Here is a 19,209-nt window from a genome sequence, read left to right as displayed (position 1 = left end):
CCGACTCCCAGATCCTAAATGGAAAAGTGAACGATGGTGATATTCAACAATAGTCAGCAATACGTTAATTCAAAGTTAATTTTATCTGATTCATTCAAACCAACAACGTGTGAGTTTGATACTTTTAAAAAAAAGTTATTCATTGAAATAACTGTTTTATAAGATGTTTTATAAGATTTTTCCATTTGTTTGGGAAATGGACAGCACTATATCTGTAATGTTTTGCCCTATGTAATGTAATGATCAGATTTATAAATTCATTTTAAATGATGATTATGTTTTTTTGGTAACACTTATAAAAAGACAAAATCAATTAACAGTATTTCATGAATTAGGTATCATTAACAATTTACAGCATTTAAATTGTAAATTGTAATTTACTTTATTTCAATAGTCTACTTTAGACATTCTACTAACTATAAGTAACTTTGCAACTACATGTCAACTAACTCTCATGTCAAGAGTATTAGTAAGTTGTCCAACAGTGTTAGTACACTGCCCAATTCGGATTATTTGACTATATCCAAATTTTTTAAATTGATATATCCTTCTTTTAAAAGTGACCCATATCCGATATCTGCATTTAACGAAAGGTGAAACAAACCAAGGTAGATGTACTGACCAGGAAACGGAAGTAAAAACAGATTTGCAATGGACGCAGAAAAAATGATAATACAAGCTTTTGCTTTCTGCACTGGTGCATGTGAGTGCTTTAAACTACTGGTGTCCAGATGTTTTCATCTTTTCTTAAGTCGTTCGTGCGTCAAGTTCAAGCTAGGGTGTGTAAATGACGTCCGGCGACATTTAAGCACAAAGAAACGGAAGCTGGATGATCAGATAAACAATACAAAAATATATTCACATGTATAACTCCTCAGATGTTATTTACCATCTCATATTTCCTGCCTTTGTCTAATCCATAGCAATCTGCAAAGTCTGCTGTTACGTAATCTTATACCGATTTCCACAAGCGGGTGTCTAGTATCTAATGTTATGTGCATTATGGTAACAGGGTTGTATTCTAGCACACTCCCCCAGAGTCACCTTTTACCTCATTTTTCTTCTCATGTAGAGCAATTTGCTTGGCAGCAGGGCATACATAAACTTGCACATGCGTACATGTTTACAGTCTGGCTGTAATCCTATTTATGTCTCACAAAGTAATTTGTTATATTGCAGAGCAAAGCTGTCGTATTAGGTAGCATTCAGGGACTTATTGGTAAAGTCCTTGGAATCCAGTGTAATGTAAGAGGTTAGTCAGGGGCTATGTTATCATGGCCTCTCGTTTAATGAAGACTCTAAACCAAGCGCCCATATCCTTATACAAAGGCTTTGGCTACTTCCTAGTCACCCATGCACAATATTTTATCTGCCGTACCTGCACTAGGATGCAAGACAATGACAATAACATCATTATTTCTATAGAATATCACATGAATATCTAAAGGGCCTATTACACCTGGTCACTTCATGCGTTTTTACTGATCAGATAGCGATCCGATTTGTTAAAACTGTTCAATTCACACTTGGCCACATAAATGTTCCTATGCAAAACAAATATAAATCTGATCTTTAATTCCCGCTCTATATGCTAATTTAACGGTGTTCACGTCAGAGAAAGCAACAGATAGTATGGGCTGCATTTTATTTATAATCAGTTAATTTCAAGATCAAAGACTGCAATAGGAGAGAGAGTGGCATCAGTACTGGTGAGATAATTTAGTCACACTACTTTTAATTAAGATAAGTGTGTGTTGAGCTTCAAGATGCGACGTCGAACTTTCAGTTTTACTCAGCTACTCATCTGCGGCGGGCCACATGCGTGTTGCAGAAGTGCTGTCAAATCTGGCCTACATGAGCCGGTATAACACACACATTTTTTTTTTTTACCAATTTGGGAGCAGTAAAAATTGCATATATGTGCTTTCAACAACCAGATGCATTTACACTTGTTTGGAATGCGACTCAAAACGCCTCAAGTGGTTTGAGTGATCGGATTTAAATCCATCTCTAAAGCGTTTTGGGGGGCGTTCACCTGGTCTCTCTTTTTTTTTTTTTTAAGTAAAACACAGGTGTAAACCGACCCATTGAGTATTATCAATATTTCTCTAGTAGATCTCCTGAACATCAGTTAAATGCACTGCCTTAAATACAACATACAGCACGATCAATGTAGTCAACATTTATAAACAAATGGCTCTTATGAATTGGTTATTTTCAGTGATGTAACTGGTTCTTTTAAGTGAATTAAAAACATACAACATGAGCAGTGTAGCCTGATTCACAATCAAATTACTTTTATGAATCTTATGAATGAGTCTTTTAGTGAATCAAATACATAGTGCGTGACCAGTGTAACTCAATTCACAGACAAATGATTCTTATGAGCAAGTGCTTTTATTATTATTATGAAAACCATGCAGCATGACTAAGTGTAGCCTGACTAATAAACAAATTATATTTTTAATTGGTTCTGTACAGCATGCCCAGAGTAGTCTGATTCGCAAACTAATGACTCTTAATATGTGGTTCTTTTAATTAATTGTTTTACTGCTTTTAATACATCAGACAAATCCTTTATTGAACTGAATTGATCAGAGTCACCATCATTGTATTTAATGATATCTATATCGAAATAAAGTATTGTGTCAGTATCATCACTGACTGATTGTCCATGTAACAACTTGCTGTTTAACATTTCTTGGTAAGTTCAAATGCTATTTCCTAACAGTTATAGTCCATCTCAGAGGTACACTCTGTTAGTGACTCATAATGACCATAATACCATGTAGGACTTTTCCATAAGCTTACTTGGTTATTGGTTTCTAAATGTAACAAAGGAGCGGCTCCACTGCGTTTAATTAAGTCTTTAACACTGGCTCCTAATCACTGACCTCAGATGAGATAATTGAAACCAGGAACCATGCATCACAATGCCAGTTTTTAATTAAATATGACTATAAAGAACTTTTGGAAAAGGTCAGGAGGAGCTGAATTAGGGAGGGAAAAATTCCTGTGGAGAGAGCCAACATAGGGTAAAGAAGGAAGACATGCCAGAAAATCACTATTTCCAACCTTCGCTCCGCACCTTACAAGCACCCGAAAGGGGAAAAGCCATGTGACATGTCAGAAACATACTTACTCAATCAGCACGTCTTTAAAGCAGCTGTCAGAGTGCATATGTACCAAAGTAGACACATTTTTATTTCTTCCAAATGATTTAAATGAAGATGAATGGATTCAGTTTTAGCAATGCACTTCTCAAAACTAATAGCTCATGGAGCAAAATTCAGTGGCTGTGACCTGATACTAAAATGGACATTGTGGAAATTTAGATACAGTACGAGACTGAGGTACCTAAATAAACAATGGAAACTGAGCAAGTTCAGCTTAATATTGCCTCAGGTCTCTGGGTTGACAATTAACCTTTCCATAATCAGTCAAAAACTTTCTCAATGTGAATGTGTTGTCCTTTACTGACCTCCGAAATTGAAATTGCATGTGTACTCGGTGTGACAGTATCCTAAGTCAGTGACCACAAAAGATTTAAGTTTGTTCAGGTGAGCAGAATGAAAAAAAGCTGCGAGGAAATGTCTCGATTAATTATCATCGTGAGTTTTCCTGATAAGCCCTCCTGAATACGGCAATTATTTCCACGAGTAAACTTGGCCCATCTCTTCTAAAACTAAACACTTTATAAAATATGTTTCCTTGGCTCTATTTACTCAAAAAATATTTTCCCTCCGATTTGACTTCTCGTTTTAGTGGTAAAATACATGCACCACCTACCGCAAATAACTCTCTTATAGAGAAAGGAAACAGAGTACCATTGAGGAAACCTGCACTTCATACTTTAAGGAATTCCACTGGGAGGAGAGGAGAATAAGTGAGAGAACACATACGCTCTCAAGAAAAGAGAGAGAAGAAAACCTAAGGCAAGCTGGCTAAAGTGAGCATGGAAAAATACTAATAAATCATGAATGAAAATGCCAGTCGACATTGAAAACCCAAATAGAGGGCGAAAACCCAATCGGCTGACTTTTCAATCCAAAAATACAGAGCTCAAGATTAAACAGGTGAGATGCAGTCGAAATGGCCACAGTTATATTTCCTTCTTCAAGTGGAAAAGGTTTGGAAATCTAATGAAATTGATGATTTGAAGAAGGAATGAATGATTTTTATCTTAAACCAAGGCTTGTATTGAAGGCATGAGCAGGTCTAGATCCACATATGCTGATCCAATCACACACACACACACACACACACACACACACTCACCTCTCCTGCAATGTCGCATAGCCATTTTGCATCTCCTGGACTCGGCGATGGTTGGACATGGTATTGTGTCCTTTGGTGGCTTCTTCACAATATGCCGTGTTCGGGTTTCCAGACCCCACTTGAAACCACAGGTCTTGTTTCTTCTGGCGCAGGTCCCCCACTCACTCCATTGGCCCACCTCACAACCCTCTATTAGGTGAAAGAAAACTTATTTAGAGAACTAGATGATGATGATAATGAAAACCAACGATAATGGCCATGAAGGTTTGCATATGATAACATATCTAATGTCAACAATATCTTTATTCAGAGAAGTTTTAGGTTACAAAAAAAAGAGAGATAGAGGTTTTTGAAAGTCTTGTCTGGAATGAAGCATTGGATAGTAGAGAAAGATGATATTTGTAAAAAAATCCGGCTTAAACTGGTAGCTGTGTTTTTGGAATGTAATAGCTGGTTCTAGTTTAAAAAGGCCATAACTGTTCCAAGCTGGTCATTATCTGGCACAAGCTAATAATTTGCTGAGTGACCAGCAACTATGTCCCAGAAGCCAGCTTGACCACCTTAAAATGGTTTGACCAGTTGGTAGCTGGTTTGTTGCTGGTCTAAGATGGTCTAGCTGATGCAAAGGACCATCTTGGAACAGCTAATGCGCAAACCAGAGAGATTTTGTGATGGTGTCAGTAATCATGTTCCAGAACAACTAACAGATTTATCTGGATTTTCCAGTAGGCTTGTATAAAATGATACTTACCTCCGCACTCCATGCTGTCCTCCAGCGGAGCAAAGCCCTCCGGACACTTTTCGAAGCAATGGCCCTTGTGCAAGTAAAAACCAGGCTTGCACTTTGTGCAGAAGTCTTTGCTAAAGCAGGCCTCACAGTTATCTATCCTACACCCTGTGAAGAAACAAGAGAGACAGATGTCAGTCGGGACAGCAGACAAAACCTCCTCATCTGGAGCAGACTGAAGGGTGGGGGAAGGGATCGACGTGAGAGAGGGATTATGAGGTTGGGAAAAAGGCATTTTGATGCCATGTGAAGCTTTTTACTTCAGGGGAGTGAGATATTCCAGTGCAACTTCCACTGACATGCATGTTGAGCCAGGGAGTGTGGGGTGTGAGAGTTTTTAGGGCTGCATAGAACTCCAAAGATGTGACGACATCCGGAATGAGGAATTACCTCACCATGACCCCTTCACAGAAGAAAGGAAGGCAGAACATCTCAGCCTCCAAGAGTACAGAGTTAGAAGGAAAGTTTGGCTCTCATTCGCTCTCTTGACTGAGCAAGTGGCGGCACACTTTATGAGCATAAAATCATTATTAGCATACTTCAGCAAGAACTCAGCATAAAATCAGTATTAGCATAAAATCTGAGCAAAGTTTTAAGAAGAATTTAACATGCAGTCTTTATTAGCATAAAAATTTGACAAATTATAAATAAGAACTCAGCATAAATTCATATGCATCATAAAATCTTACCAAAATGTTTAGGAGGAACTTCATTATCAGGATAAAACTTGAGCAAATTTTCAGCAAGACCTTAGCATACAATAATTATTAGCATAAAATCTTAAAAGGTAGTCTAGGCCTATGTGAAATAATCTAGTCAGGCAGATGATGATGTTCTCCTGTGTTAACATCAGAGTTGGATGGAAGAGAAAGAGAAAGAGGGGTCAAGACACTCTGTGAATGAGGCAATACCGCCGCTCCGATCCTCCCACGCCCCGCCTTGCCACAGCATATCAAGGGCAGCGTGCCAGCATGTCATCAAGCTGTGACTCTGCAAATAGCACGTCAAGCAGAGCGAAATTACATGAGCCTCACCAACAGGGCGATACGCTGGCCTGCATAATTAAAAAGAGCCACTGGGAGCTGTCTAATTTATGGCACTTCTAAAAAGCTTCTTCAGAGACCTGATTGCCAGATAGGCAAAGGATCTCAGATTACAGCTATCCACAAACATGTGAAATTGGTTGCTGGTTCCACTCAGATAGCTTAAGGCACCTGTTTGTAGATCTTTAGTGGAAGGTTTGTAACTTTTACCAGTCTACAGGTAAGCATGTATTTAATAAAATGTTTGAAAGAGGAAAATCTGGCACAGTACAAAGAGATAAGGCTCGGGCTTTTATCTCTGACCTCTCTGGGTTTCGTGAAGGTTCTCACCATCACACCCCCCTAATTAGACCATCTCCAGTTAACCAGCCTGTTAACCAGCTACATTCCTTCCCAACAAATGAGTCTTTCCCTTTCTCCCTTTGAACCCCTGAAGCCTCAGCCCACTTTTCCTGATCTCTCACGCTTTCTTTATCCAGTCCAAACAATCTCATGGCGAGAAAATACACACTCACACTCACACTCACACACACACACACACACACACACACACACACACACACACACACACACACACACACACACACACACACGCACACAGCACTCCGACAACCATAATCACCATCATTATCACTCCCAGGGGAATGATTGCGATAAAGTATTTTTCGACCTTTTTGCAACCTTTAAAACCTGTATGTAATAAATTGAGGTTGTAATTTACTGTGAATATAGGCGTCAAGCAACACTCCTTTAGCCTAATTACATGAACAATAGGTTCGACTTTCATACTTTATTGCTTAATTATAGAAGAGAAATGACAAGAAATCATGGGAGAAATTATGGAGAGATCAGTAAGATTTTTTTCCAGCTGGCCCAATTCTGATACTTTGTGTCAGGGTTGGGTGAAGGGATGAGGGAACACAAAAGAGGAAACATTTGAAGAAGATCTGGCACAGAACACAAACAGACACTAGGAGAATAAATAGGGAGCAAACAAGGCAGGTAACGAGGGAGGACAGGTTGGACAAATGAACCAATAATCAGATAACAAGAAGGGTGGGGTTACACAATATACATGGGAGCACATGGCACAAAGAAACAGACATGACAACCATGTGCTCACACTAAACAAAACAAAAACAAGAGCACATGGCCAGGGAACACCATGTGATCAAACAAAACAAGACACAAACATGCAGCTAATGAGAACACTCATAAGACACTTGTTCACACAAGACATAACATGAAAACACACGGCCGATGAAAACGCAAACTGCGTACCACACAACACAACCACACACACGGACAGAACAGCGTACGGCCCAAGCGAACTCGGAACCACACGCTCACAATGACAAGACAGAAGCAGTGTCAGAGCTCTGTCACCAAACCAAGAATAAATAGACTGAAGTGACAGAACCCTGATACTTTGCCCTGCCCACATTTTTTTACTGGCACCACCACAAAATATTTTTTATTATTATAAAAAAAAAAAATTACATTTTTTTTATTATTAATATTATTATTTATTTAATTATATATTGCTTTTTCTAAAAAACATATAGTTGTCTTGACAAAACAAGTTTTCATTCATAATTTATTTATTTTCAAAACACAAAAAAGCCAGCAGGCCATCCTTATTGTTGAACCCTATTACGGGAGCAAGACTCTAACTAGTGGTGCCCGAATGAGCACCAACGATCAATGTGTTCACATGCGTTCAAACTGCTAAGCCATAGTTTGCAACAAATGTAATACACACTCAGTCTGAACCGATGAGATACTCCGATTATAGAGACGAGCCAAGATGTCTCATAGCTTTGCTGCAGGCAATGTAAAGCACGCTATTCAAAAAGAAAAAAGGACAAAAAAAAAAAAAAAAGAACATCTTCATCATGTCATTATTTTTAACACCCTTGTCTTTACATCAGCCAAGACACCAGGGCAGAACTGCATCTTTTGTTTGATAAACACGTGCTCTGGCTGGTCGAATTACACTGTGCTGTAGAGATCTTGGCGCAAAGTCTGAGAAGAGGAAGGCCACACAGATGGATCTACTTGCTTTTGTTCCCAGATTAATCAGAGCTCAGTCTCTGTGTCCCTACATGTCCAATCTATGACAGGGAACAACAGCTAATAAATGAGCTTTGTAACAGAAAAGCCACCTCTGTTCTCGGCCTGATATACTGCAGCCATTGGGAGGCTGTCATCACCTTTTGGATCGCTTACTTCAACAGGGAATTGAGGACGAAAAAAGAGCAACTATTGGCACACGACTCAGACAGTGACTGGACTGACTTGACATGCAATGCAATGATTATTAAAACTGCAATATCAAAATCCACTGTGTTGGAATATCTGTTAGAAATTAGTAACGCTATCTGTGTATCTGAATAAGGTGAACCTGGGTTCGAAAGCCTGATAATGAATGAATAATGACCATCAGTGAGAAGATCATTTAGGGTCTCAAACCACCAAACTGCTAGTAAGAGCTAATCCTTAAATCCAGCCCAATTCAAGCAATATTTTGTTACAATACAATATATTATATAATTTTTAAAAATACACGCGCACACACACACACACACACACACACACACACACACACACACATATATACACTACTGTTAAAAAGTTTGGGGTCAGTAAGATTTTTAATGTTTTTAAAATAAGTCTCTTCTGATCACCAAGGCTGCATTTATTTGATTAAAAATACAAACAAAAACAGTAATATTGTGAAATATTATTCCAATTTAAAACAGCTGTTTTCTATGTGAATATACAGTAAAGTGTAATTTATTCCTGTGATCAAAGCTGAATTTTCAGCATCATTACTCCAGTCTTCAGTGTCACATGATCCTTCAGAAATCATTCTAATATGATGATTTGATGCTCAAGAAACATTTATGATTATTATCAATGTTGAAAATAGTTATTTACATTTTTATTTCATGATGCTATGATGAATAGAAAGTTCAAAAGAACAGCATTTATCTGAAATCTAAAGCTTTTGTAACATTAAACACTACCGTTCAAAAGTTTGGGGTCAGTAAGAATTTTCATTGTATTTTTTGGAATAAAATAAATCAATACTTTTATTCATCAAGGATGAGTTAAACTGATCAAAAGTTACAGTAAAGACATTTATAATGTTAGAAAATATTCTATTTTAAATAAATGCTGTTCTTTTGAACTTTCTATTCATCAAAGAATTTTGAAAAAAAATTGTACACAACTGTTTTCAACATTGATAATAATAATGAATGTTTCTTGAGCATCAATTCATCATATTAGAATGATTTCTGAAGGATCATGTGACACTGAAGACTGGAGTAATGATGCTGAAAATTCAGCTTTGATCACAGGAATAAATTACAGTTTAAAATATATTAAAATAGAAAACAGTCATTTTAAATTGTCATAATATTTCACAATATTAGTTTTTTTATTGTTTTTTTATAAAATAAATGCAGCCTTGGTGAGCAGAAGATACTTCTTTTAAAAACATTAAAAAAATCTTACTGACCCCAAACTTTTGAACGGTAGTATATATATATATATATATATATATATATATATATATATATATATGCATTTTTATTCATTATTTTTTTTATCTATGAAGATATATGTTGTTTATATATAAATATATACAAATAAAAATAAAATTAAAAGTGTAAAAATAAGGCCACCGACAGAGTTTGAGACACTTGTTCCAGCAGGATTAACCTTGGTGCCACTTTTGAAGGCCAAGATGATAACATCAGGCTAATATGACATAATTAGATTACTTGTTCTTCCACAGACATGGGGATAAGGACAGGCGGTGGGAATCTGATGAAAGCCCAATGCAAGAAGGACAAAAAAAAAAAAAAAAATCCTAAACAGAACATTATAGGAAATTGCCTACTACGCTGCAAACTGCAAACTGTTGCTTGAGATTTATGTTTGTACTTTTTTTCCACTTGGCTTTCAATGTGGTTTTCAAGTCAAGTGCATGTTGAGTTGAATCATCAAGCTTTAGGGGTGATCTAATCCTGAAAGACTTGTGGCAGGAATGCCTCTCTGCTGTGGTCTGGATGAAATTTTTTTCAAAAACAAAACAATAAAGCAAATTATTATGTGGACATTCGAGCCAGTGTTATATTCAAGCGGCTGCAAACCATCTTGGCCAGGGTTGTTGAAAGTTTACTTCATTTTTAAGCAATTAAACATGTAATTTTCAGTAACTTCTTTTTCAAATAAAAATCGACTTTAAATCCTATATGACAGTGCCTTGTAAATAAGGGGTCAATTTGGTAGCCGGTCCTGAGGTCACAGAAACCAATGCATAGTATTCGGCAGCCATCTGCGGTGCAAAAGGGATGCCCATGCTTGGGGAGTGCTAAATCCAGACACATTTTTCCATTTCTCCTACCCAGAGAGCTTCGCTGAAAGAGCCTGTCTCATCTGACCTGCTTTTTTTCCCCTGGTGAGCATTATGCAGTTGACTTTCTCACACCCCAAAATGTCATCTTGCTGTGACAGTGGGTGCACCAGACCAAGCCCTCTGGGTTTTTCTTGAGGAGCTTGCAGCATCTATTTGAATGATCCTCATGCAACTTCCTGCAAGAGAGGACTGCTGATGTTTTGTCCGTACATACAAAAGTATTTGGATACTTAAAAGATAAGTTCACAGATGTTCAATCAGTTCTGTATTGTTACAGTGTTGATATTATATATTTATGGAGAAAGATTACACATTGTTCATATATATATAAAAACAAATGTATAATCTTTCTCCATGTTACCTGACTTATTTGTCAGCAAAGGTCAGCTGGACTTGTCAACACGTTATTTTGAGTCATCCAAGGCGTTTATTAAAATTACAGATCGTACTTCCGTATATTTGTATTCCCGCCCATTGACAGTCAGATTGTCAGAGGGAAGGTGCCAAAGTCAAAAATGAAATAAATAATTTAAATATAAAGAACATTCTGGTTGTCAAAGTTAGTGGTTAAATGTCCAATTGGCTGGAAAGTCATTCCAAAAATGGCTGAGAAAAAGTCTAACATCAATTGTTTGCAGATATCACTTGATTTTTCATTATTTAATGCAACAGTCATTCATTTTAAGTGTGGCCCGTTTTAAGATGTAAGCTACTATAATAATAACAAAAATACCAACTATTTAAGTGTCCATAAATGTATATTCAATTCAACTGGGGCCATCTAAATTCTCAAATGATCATTCAGACCTGTAAAACTCAGTAGAAACAGGGTGAAGAAACCTTATAATAAGTGTAAGTAAGTGTACCACTTACACTGTCTGGCAAATCGAGCTCTCTGGTGTGAGAGTAAGACAGAGGGGCCAAAGGCAATTGCTGTTTTGCAGGTCCCAAATGACATAACTTTAACTGCAACAACTCATTCTTTTCCAGAGGGTACAGGACTCATTACCTCATTGGAAGGGTATATGTGGAATTGAGTTGATTCTTTAACTATTGGGTACCACTTCAGGCAACGGTCCTTTCGTGTGGCTGAGGTCCACCTCAGTCCCATTGGATTATCAAAACTACCTGTAAAACTCAGAAACTCAGGAAGGTTTCGAACAGACGTACCAAAACGCCTGCATTTGCCCATTTAAAATAGTGTCAAAGTGGGAATTCTTACAACAACAGTACAATAGGAACAGATTTTACAACACCAATGACGATAAAACAAATTGGATGAAACAATTATGGGGGGCTCTCATGTGGCACATATACTAGTCCTGGATGAGCTGTCAAAAATACTTGAACTAAATGTCCAGGATATTGGCAATCAGAAAGCTCTAAAAAAAGGCTTTCAATGTGAGTAAAGAGATAACAGGAAACTTCACGTATGGACAAACAGGAGGTCATCTGGGGCCAATTTCTATCATTCAGTGGAAGGCTGCTTACTAACATGGGCTATTAATCATGTCAAAAATATTTCATAAAGTCATAAAGTCAGCATTAATACTCACAGCCCTGCCACTGTGAAGTCACATATCCATAAAAGAGATGTATCAGCTTGTTGGCTGCTGTAAAGGTTATGATTCTCCTTGATTGCATGTTATACCCTAATTCGCAGTCTAGAGGCTTTTCATGCATTTATCTGCTTATGTATCCGTGAGAAAGAGGGCATGGGGGGGTTTCCTTGTGGTGACACTGAAAGATTTAAAATGTAAAGGGAGAAAAGGAGGGTTCAAGATGGATGAGGAAGAGGGCTTCCACTTGACAACCTGTGGAAAAACTGATGGTACCAGCACACCAGTTCTGTCTGCATTCTGAATCTCTTTTCCAGCGTTTATCTCTCCTTCATCCTCCCCACACTCTCTTTTTATCTGGTTAGCTTAAGTGGTAGGCTGCAGAAGTGTTTAGGAGCAACTAACCAAAAGCAGAAAGGCTATCGCGCACACAGTCAAACAATCTTGTGAGATCAGGTAATTATTAAACAAGCTCTCCAAGTATGTCTCTCTCAAATAGTTCTATCAATCATCATCTACTGAGTTTTACAGGTCTGTAAGATCATTTGAGAATTTAGATGGCCCTTCACTCTTAAAAATAAAGTTTCCAAAAGTGATGCCATCGAAGAACCATTTTTGGTTCCCCAGAACCTTTTAGTGAACAGTTATTAAAAGAACCATTTTTTCTTCATGCAAAGAATGTTTTAATAATCTAAAGAACCCTTTTCCACAATAAAGAACCTTTGCATGGAATGGAAAGGTGGATGTTTAAGGTTCTTCATGGAACCATAGATGCCAATAAAGAACCTTTATTTTTAAGAGTGGTTTGAATTTACATTTATGGACACTTTAATAGTTATTATTTTCATTATTATTATATTGACCTACAATTAAAACGGACCACACTTAAAATGAATGACTATTGTTGCTGCATTCAACAATGAAACATCGAACCACGTGATATCTGCAAACAATTGATGTTAGACTTTTTCTCAGCCAAACAACACTGGACCCCATTGACTTTCATAGTATGGACATCTTTCAAAGTATCTTCCTTTGTATTGTACAGAAGAAAGTCATGTTTGTTTGCACTGACAGTAAATTATGACAGAATTATTATAATTATTATTATTTTTTTGGTGAACTATCCATTTAAGTCAATTATGCAATCTTCCTTCTACACATTTTAGATGGTTGGGTCACGCATATGATGCTCGCCAGAGGTAGGTCAGTGTTCAATTTGGATTTCAAAAGCGCTCGACACCACCCCACGGCTCCAGCGGAAGAGTCTGGACTGATGTAGTGCAAACCTGTCTCCTCTTTGCCTTTGTTTTCGCTCAGGCCTGGCGATACTGCGAAGCATTCTTAAACGAGATAGGATCACACACACATTCAAGGTCTAATGATAAGCAGCTGCTGCTTAAGTGATTTCAGAGCATGTTTTTTAAAAACACGATCAACTCCAATGTAATCCGCCGTTTCAGGCTCTTGGAAGAACGAACTGTAGTTGTGCTGAAAACCCGGACAAGAGAGAATGCGGACTTGCGGAGTGATTTTGAATGGATGCGATGTGTTCGAAATTGTTCCCAGTGACCCGACGATTAGTTCTCGCACTAACCCTGATAGAACATCCCATTATGACTGGCACACATGAAGAGCTTAGTGAAGATGACAGAAAAAGCATAACTTAAGGAGATGGGTCAAATGCGAAGCTGGATTACAAAGTCACTGAAACAGTGATCACATCAAAGTAGGCTTTGCGCGGAGATTTGATGCTACGTGACAATGTGAGGTTTTGTTCTGGGAGAAGTTCTCCTGGAAAGGAATCCAGATTAACTGGCCACATATCAGTATCATTTAAAATCAAAATTCAGCCAGGACAACGAATGGTTGGAGGACAGTCTCAGAAAACAACATGCCTTTGTCCCTTCTCCACAACTTAAGAACTTACGAAATGTAGGTGCAATGACTTTGATTACTAGTGGAGAACAGGCGAGCACTATAACGCTAAGTAGCCTCAATTGGTACATCCAGTTTATGGTAAATGAGGCGTTTTAGGTGTTTCCACCTCCTCCTCTTTTGATAAAATTGGCAGATAAATCTGTATAGAGTTTGCTAGTGAGAAGGGACATGTTTTTATACAGGGGTATCTGTACTGCATCTGGGTTTATTAGCATTGTAGGTCCTGACACACTCCTCTGAGGTTTCAAGTCTGTCTGTCAGGAGTTTGGCTCGAACAATCCAAAGAGTTAGAGTTTTGTTTTCACATAAAGTACAAAGCCAACACCTCAGGCTTTTCACTTAACCTCAAAGGTCCTGAGTGTCTCAGGCCTGGCACAAATGTTAAAATAAGGTTATGAAATACAGGGCATGGAAGGATGGGGATAAACAATTCCAATAGGACTATTATATTACTCTTTGCAGAAAAATGTTGTTTTCCTATTTCATTCTTGTTTCTAGGGATGGGTGACATCCAACATCTGACTAGTCAATAATTGAAGTCAACTAAACGTCCTCTTCTTATAAAGAATCCCATCTCAAACGCCACGTATTAACTCACTAGGTCAAGAAAGAAATATTGTAACTTTTAAAAACTCATCTTGAGACCTTTGCAAAAACACATCTTATATAAACACACCCTAGAAAATGTGTCCAATCAGGTCAAAACGAAACTGATTAGTCAATACTCATGTCAATATTGCATTCAGTTCATAAAAAAATATTGAAAAAAGATTTTGGTTGCCCAAATGACTAGTTGATTTAGGAAATATGTATTTTTGCACATCCCTACTTGTGTCATACACTGAATGTAATATAAAAGTTAGATATTTTTGATTGTAGTTAAGGAACTACAGACAGCACTTAAACATATGATAGAACACATGGAAAATGCTGGAAAAAAGGGTCAAAGCATATAAGCATATAAGTAAAATAAATAAGCATAAGATTAAGATTACAGATTTCAATAGTGAATATCCTATTTGCAAAGTCCTAACTAGCCAAATTGACATTGTCAGATTTGTCAGTTCACTCAAACCAAAATTACAAGCTTATTGTAAAAAACAATTTCAAGGTTTGCGTTCTCGAGCCACCAGGCACTATTGTTGTGCGAATGAGCGGGCCGGAACGCGTTAAGCGTTGTCGTGTAAGTGGCCCCTAAGATAATAACTAATGATCTTTGCAACGGAAGTGAATCAATCAAAACTAACTTTAGATGGACAATAACTTTATTCTAGAGCTCCTGTACAGCCAAAACAATCTCTGTTACTTTAATTTCCTATTATCACTGTAAAGCTGCTTTGAAACAGTCCTTATTGTTAAAAGCGCTATGTAAATGAAGGTGACTTGACTTGATTGTATCAAATACACGGCCAAATTACTTTGAGTAGGCCTATTCACCGTATGTGACACGGTAAATATATTCTTTACAGAGTAAAGAATGCTAAAGCGGCATGTCTTTGCTTTAGCATCCACACACCTGTGCTACAAATAGGCAGTGTGTGTATATGTGAGTGAGTAAGTGTAGGATCTTACTGGAGCACATGTTGATCTCTGTCCCGCGCATGCCGTAGTAGCCTGACGGACAGGCGTGGAGACACTCGCCGTACTGCCTCATCCTCTCCCTCCTCAGGAACAGGAAGAGCTTGGGCTGGCAGTTCATACACCCGTTGTCCTTTGAACACACCGAGCAGCCTTTACAAATAGGATAAGCTCCATAGCTAGCTGCAATAAAGGAAGACACAAAACAGACACTTTAAAAGCTAATAACACCGTATAATGCTTACATCTTGACTAGGTTTGCCAACAATCTCCATTTCTTTTTAGAACATGCCACTAGAGATTTCAGTAAAACACCGGTGATAAATGACAATTGATCACAAAATAAAAAACAAAATGCTGCAGAAATGAAGAAATGTTATTGACTTAACTTCAGCCTAGCCAAAATATAACATGAATATGTTATAATCATTATATATCACCCTTGCATGCAATTTGTTTTCCAATATATTCTAATATGCAATAGTTTAACAATGAAAATTGTATGCTGAATAGTAAATCAATTCAAATGAGATACATACAGAAGCTTTCCCAAGTGTTTTAATGTGAGACGCTAAAATAAGGGACAAATTGCATCCCATATGCGATGAATATAGAAATGAAAGATTCTTTGCTTAAATACAGGACTATCAGCAACCTTAATCTTGACCTACATGAATGCCGAATGTACTGTAAGTACCAAGACAAAAGCACACATTTTTAGCAACAACTAAACTTACTGTACACTTACACTTACTGAGGTTAAGTGCTTTGCTCAAGGGAGCATGGTGATAGTTCATGACTCCTTTCTTGCAATCAAATCAGAAACGTTAAGTTGAAACCGCTTCACCACAGAGCAAGTTAACTACAAAGGGCTCTATTGAATGGTTAAACGTGTGCTGCTATAGAACTGTCTAAGACATTTTCATTGACACATAAAACTTTCATTGACTAAAGAAACTGTCATTACTGTGACACTAGCGAGGCCTGACGTTTTCGCAGCACAGTGATTTGATTCAAAGCTCAACTCCTGTAAGTTTAGTTCAGACAGCCGCTGAAAGCCCAAAACCGCATTGACTCCGAGAAGGATCATGTTGCTGGTAGAAGACAAAGGAGCCAGTAACGACCATACCGTTTCACAATAAATGTCTCTTAATGTAAGCGCCTTAGCGTCCCCTTTACAGGAAAATGTCCTTGGGCGCACACAATAGCTGCAAACCAGAGACATTGCTATTGATTGGAGCCAAGTTTTAAATATCACAAACCGTAGATCAACCGTAACAGTCCGAACTGGACGACCCACCACAACGCTTTATAAAATATCATGCATTTCGCTGACCTTTTTCCCATTCCCTTTTTCCCTAATCTTTTCTTCAGTTTGAATAAATAATTAAGAGCGCACCACATAAAAATAAAATTCTGCATGGCTTAAAAAGATGTTACAAAATATGTGTCATTCATAAACATTTTCCACTGGACAGACCATACACAAGGAGGAGTGAAGGTTTGCCGTTCACCGTTCTAATACTCATCAATCAGTCTGCTCCCCAAATGAACCATTTCTTGTCTATAACTTTGTGCACTAAAAAAATATGCTCACTAGAAATTCCCAGAATGCACCTTAAAACCATTCAGCATTAGTAGCTCACTGCATTTGCTTGCTGCAAAATTTTGTCATGCTTATGTTAATGTTATATTGTTTTTAAAATATGCTAATGGGCAGAATAAGACATAACCTTTGTCTTTAATATAGATTTCAAATTTTTTAATTTGATAAAGGACTGGAAATTTTAAGTAAAAATGCTTGACTGCTTGGGATCAGGTATGCTTGGGACCTTTAATATGTGACAACAGACATACAGGAACCATACAGGAATTTATAGGAGAAAAAAAAAATCAGTGATGTTGAATTATAAAAAAAAAATTTTGTATTCATCACAGCATTTATGTTATCTATATGCTACACAGTCAATACCATGTGCTATACACATTCAAGTTTACATTGTAAAATTGAAATGTTGCCAATCAACTATCCTGAAACAAAAAGCTCTAGAACAGATTAGGAAGGCTAGATCAAAAGAGAATATTTATAGCATTTTTTTGTTTTTATCATGTTGTTTTCATGTTAACCAAAAAATAGACAGCATTATTGTGTAGCTTGATTCATGTCACGTGACCTCAGTGTTTTGTGACAAGGAAATGATCTGGACACATTTTTTCCCCAACCACACATATGGACATATGGTATACAGTTTGAACATGTTTATAGAAACCTGACATTCACCATAAATTGGTAAAAAATCTCAGCCCACATACTTCAGACCTGATTGCGATCGTAGTGCAGAGAACAGGCGGAAACCAGGACTGGCGTGAGGTTGGAACTTCAAAAAGCCGAAAACTATCAGAGTGTTTCCCTTACTGAATTTGGTTAATTGAGGGTGGTATGGCAATATCACAAACCGTTTCCCCTGTTCTTAATCATAGGGGTGTTATTCCTTTCATCCCACTGTCAGAGTTAAATGCGGCAGTTCAATTATTACTTTAACTGTTGCTGTCAACATGAGCTTGAACAACACAATCAACTTTGAACAATCACATCAGTGCAACGATTGCCCTGCATGATCATATGGCTTCCCTCATCACCTTGTGTTTGGCAGGGTTTTGCTTGTTATCAATTGTATGGCATGATATTCAGACCAGCACTGACGGGACATGCTCTCACTGGCCTAGTAATTATAAATGGAAAGAGTAAGGGATACGGCATAGCTGACGTTTTTTTTTTTGCCTCATACGAGATTTTTGGAACAGCAGCATGTCTGAGGACGGCTTTCCCAGCTCTGACCACAGGCATGTCAAAAAGGATGCTGGGATCTGGTGTGTCTAGGGCAAGGGTGTCCAAGAGCCACCCTAGAGGGCCCAGCGCTTCCACATTTTACGGAAATCTTTTCACCGCCAGCTGATTTATACCTGGAGCTATGACCGGAGTCTTCCATTCTGAATCGTATTTTCATCAATTCATCAAGGGGATTAAATTCAAGCTCTAAACCAGAAAATTTGATGGCTTTCCAATATCACTGTCAAATCAGGCCTTAAAGAGACACTGGGACCCAAGAGGGGAAACAAACAAGAAAAAGTGCCCAGTAGGACCTCATTCATATTCTGCATTCAACTCTACTTATACTTAAACTCAAGCTAAATAGAAAAAAAGGTAATTATGTCATAGCAATCATGTGGCATTTATGTGTCTTATTCGTACAGAAATCTGCCCTCGTTGTTTGAATGATAAAAGTCCATCCAAGAAAAACCGAATGATCCAAGTGGCTTCCATACATGTAAACAACATCTCCGGCTATGTTTTTAAGTCACTCTAGAACGCTAATTATCTAAGTGTGTCGGTCTGGCAGAATTTCGAGTTCTATGTAAATTACAGTGGATAAGCCTAATTTGGCTGCTAAGAGTGTTTTTTGTTCCAAGAATCATACCAGCGTGAGCTTTAAACTTTACCATAAGTCTGTCATGTTAACCTGCCAGAGTGTAACTTATGCTGGCAAGCGTATATTGTAGAACTAAAACTAAGATTTTTTATTTTATTTTTTT

The 19,209-nt window shown here is 37.7% G+C and overlaps 1 protein-coding gene across 3 annotated transcripts in view; it reads right to left on the bottom strand.

Annotated features, from left to right (window-relative positions):
- The window catches only part of rspo2 (R-spondin 2), a 58,328-nt gene that overhangs the window by 19,687 nt on the left and 19,432 nt on the right, over positions 1 to 19,209 (bottom strand). For all 3 annotated transcript variants that reach the window (XM_079893880.1, XM_079893882.1, XM_079893881.1), the window contains exons 2-4: positions 15,610 to 15,798; positions 5,030 to 5,173; positions 4,279 to 4,467 (exon numbers count right to left, since the gene is read on the bottom strand). In XM_079893880.1, the coding sequence (XP_079750006.1) occupies positions 4,279 to 4,467; positions 5,030 to 5,173; positions 15,610 to 15,798 (522 nt within the window). The remainder of the gene's footprint in view (positions 1 to 4,278; positions 4,468 to 5,029; positions 5,174 to 15,609; positions 15,799 to 19,209) is intronic.

The sequence above is a fragment of the Squalius cephalus genome, assembly GCF_949319135.1.
Source record: "Squalius cephalus genome assembly, chromosome: 15".
Lineage (NCBI taxonomy): Eukaryota > Metazoa > Chordata > Actinopteri > Cypriniformes > Leuciscidae > Squalius > Squalius cephalus.
This window is presented reverse-complemented; position numbering and strand designations above follow the sequence as displayed.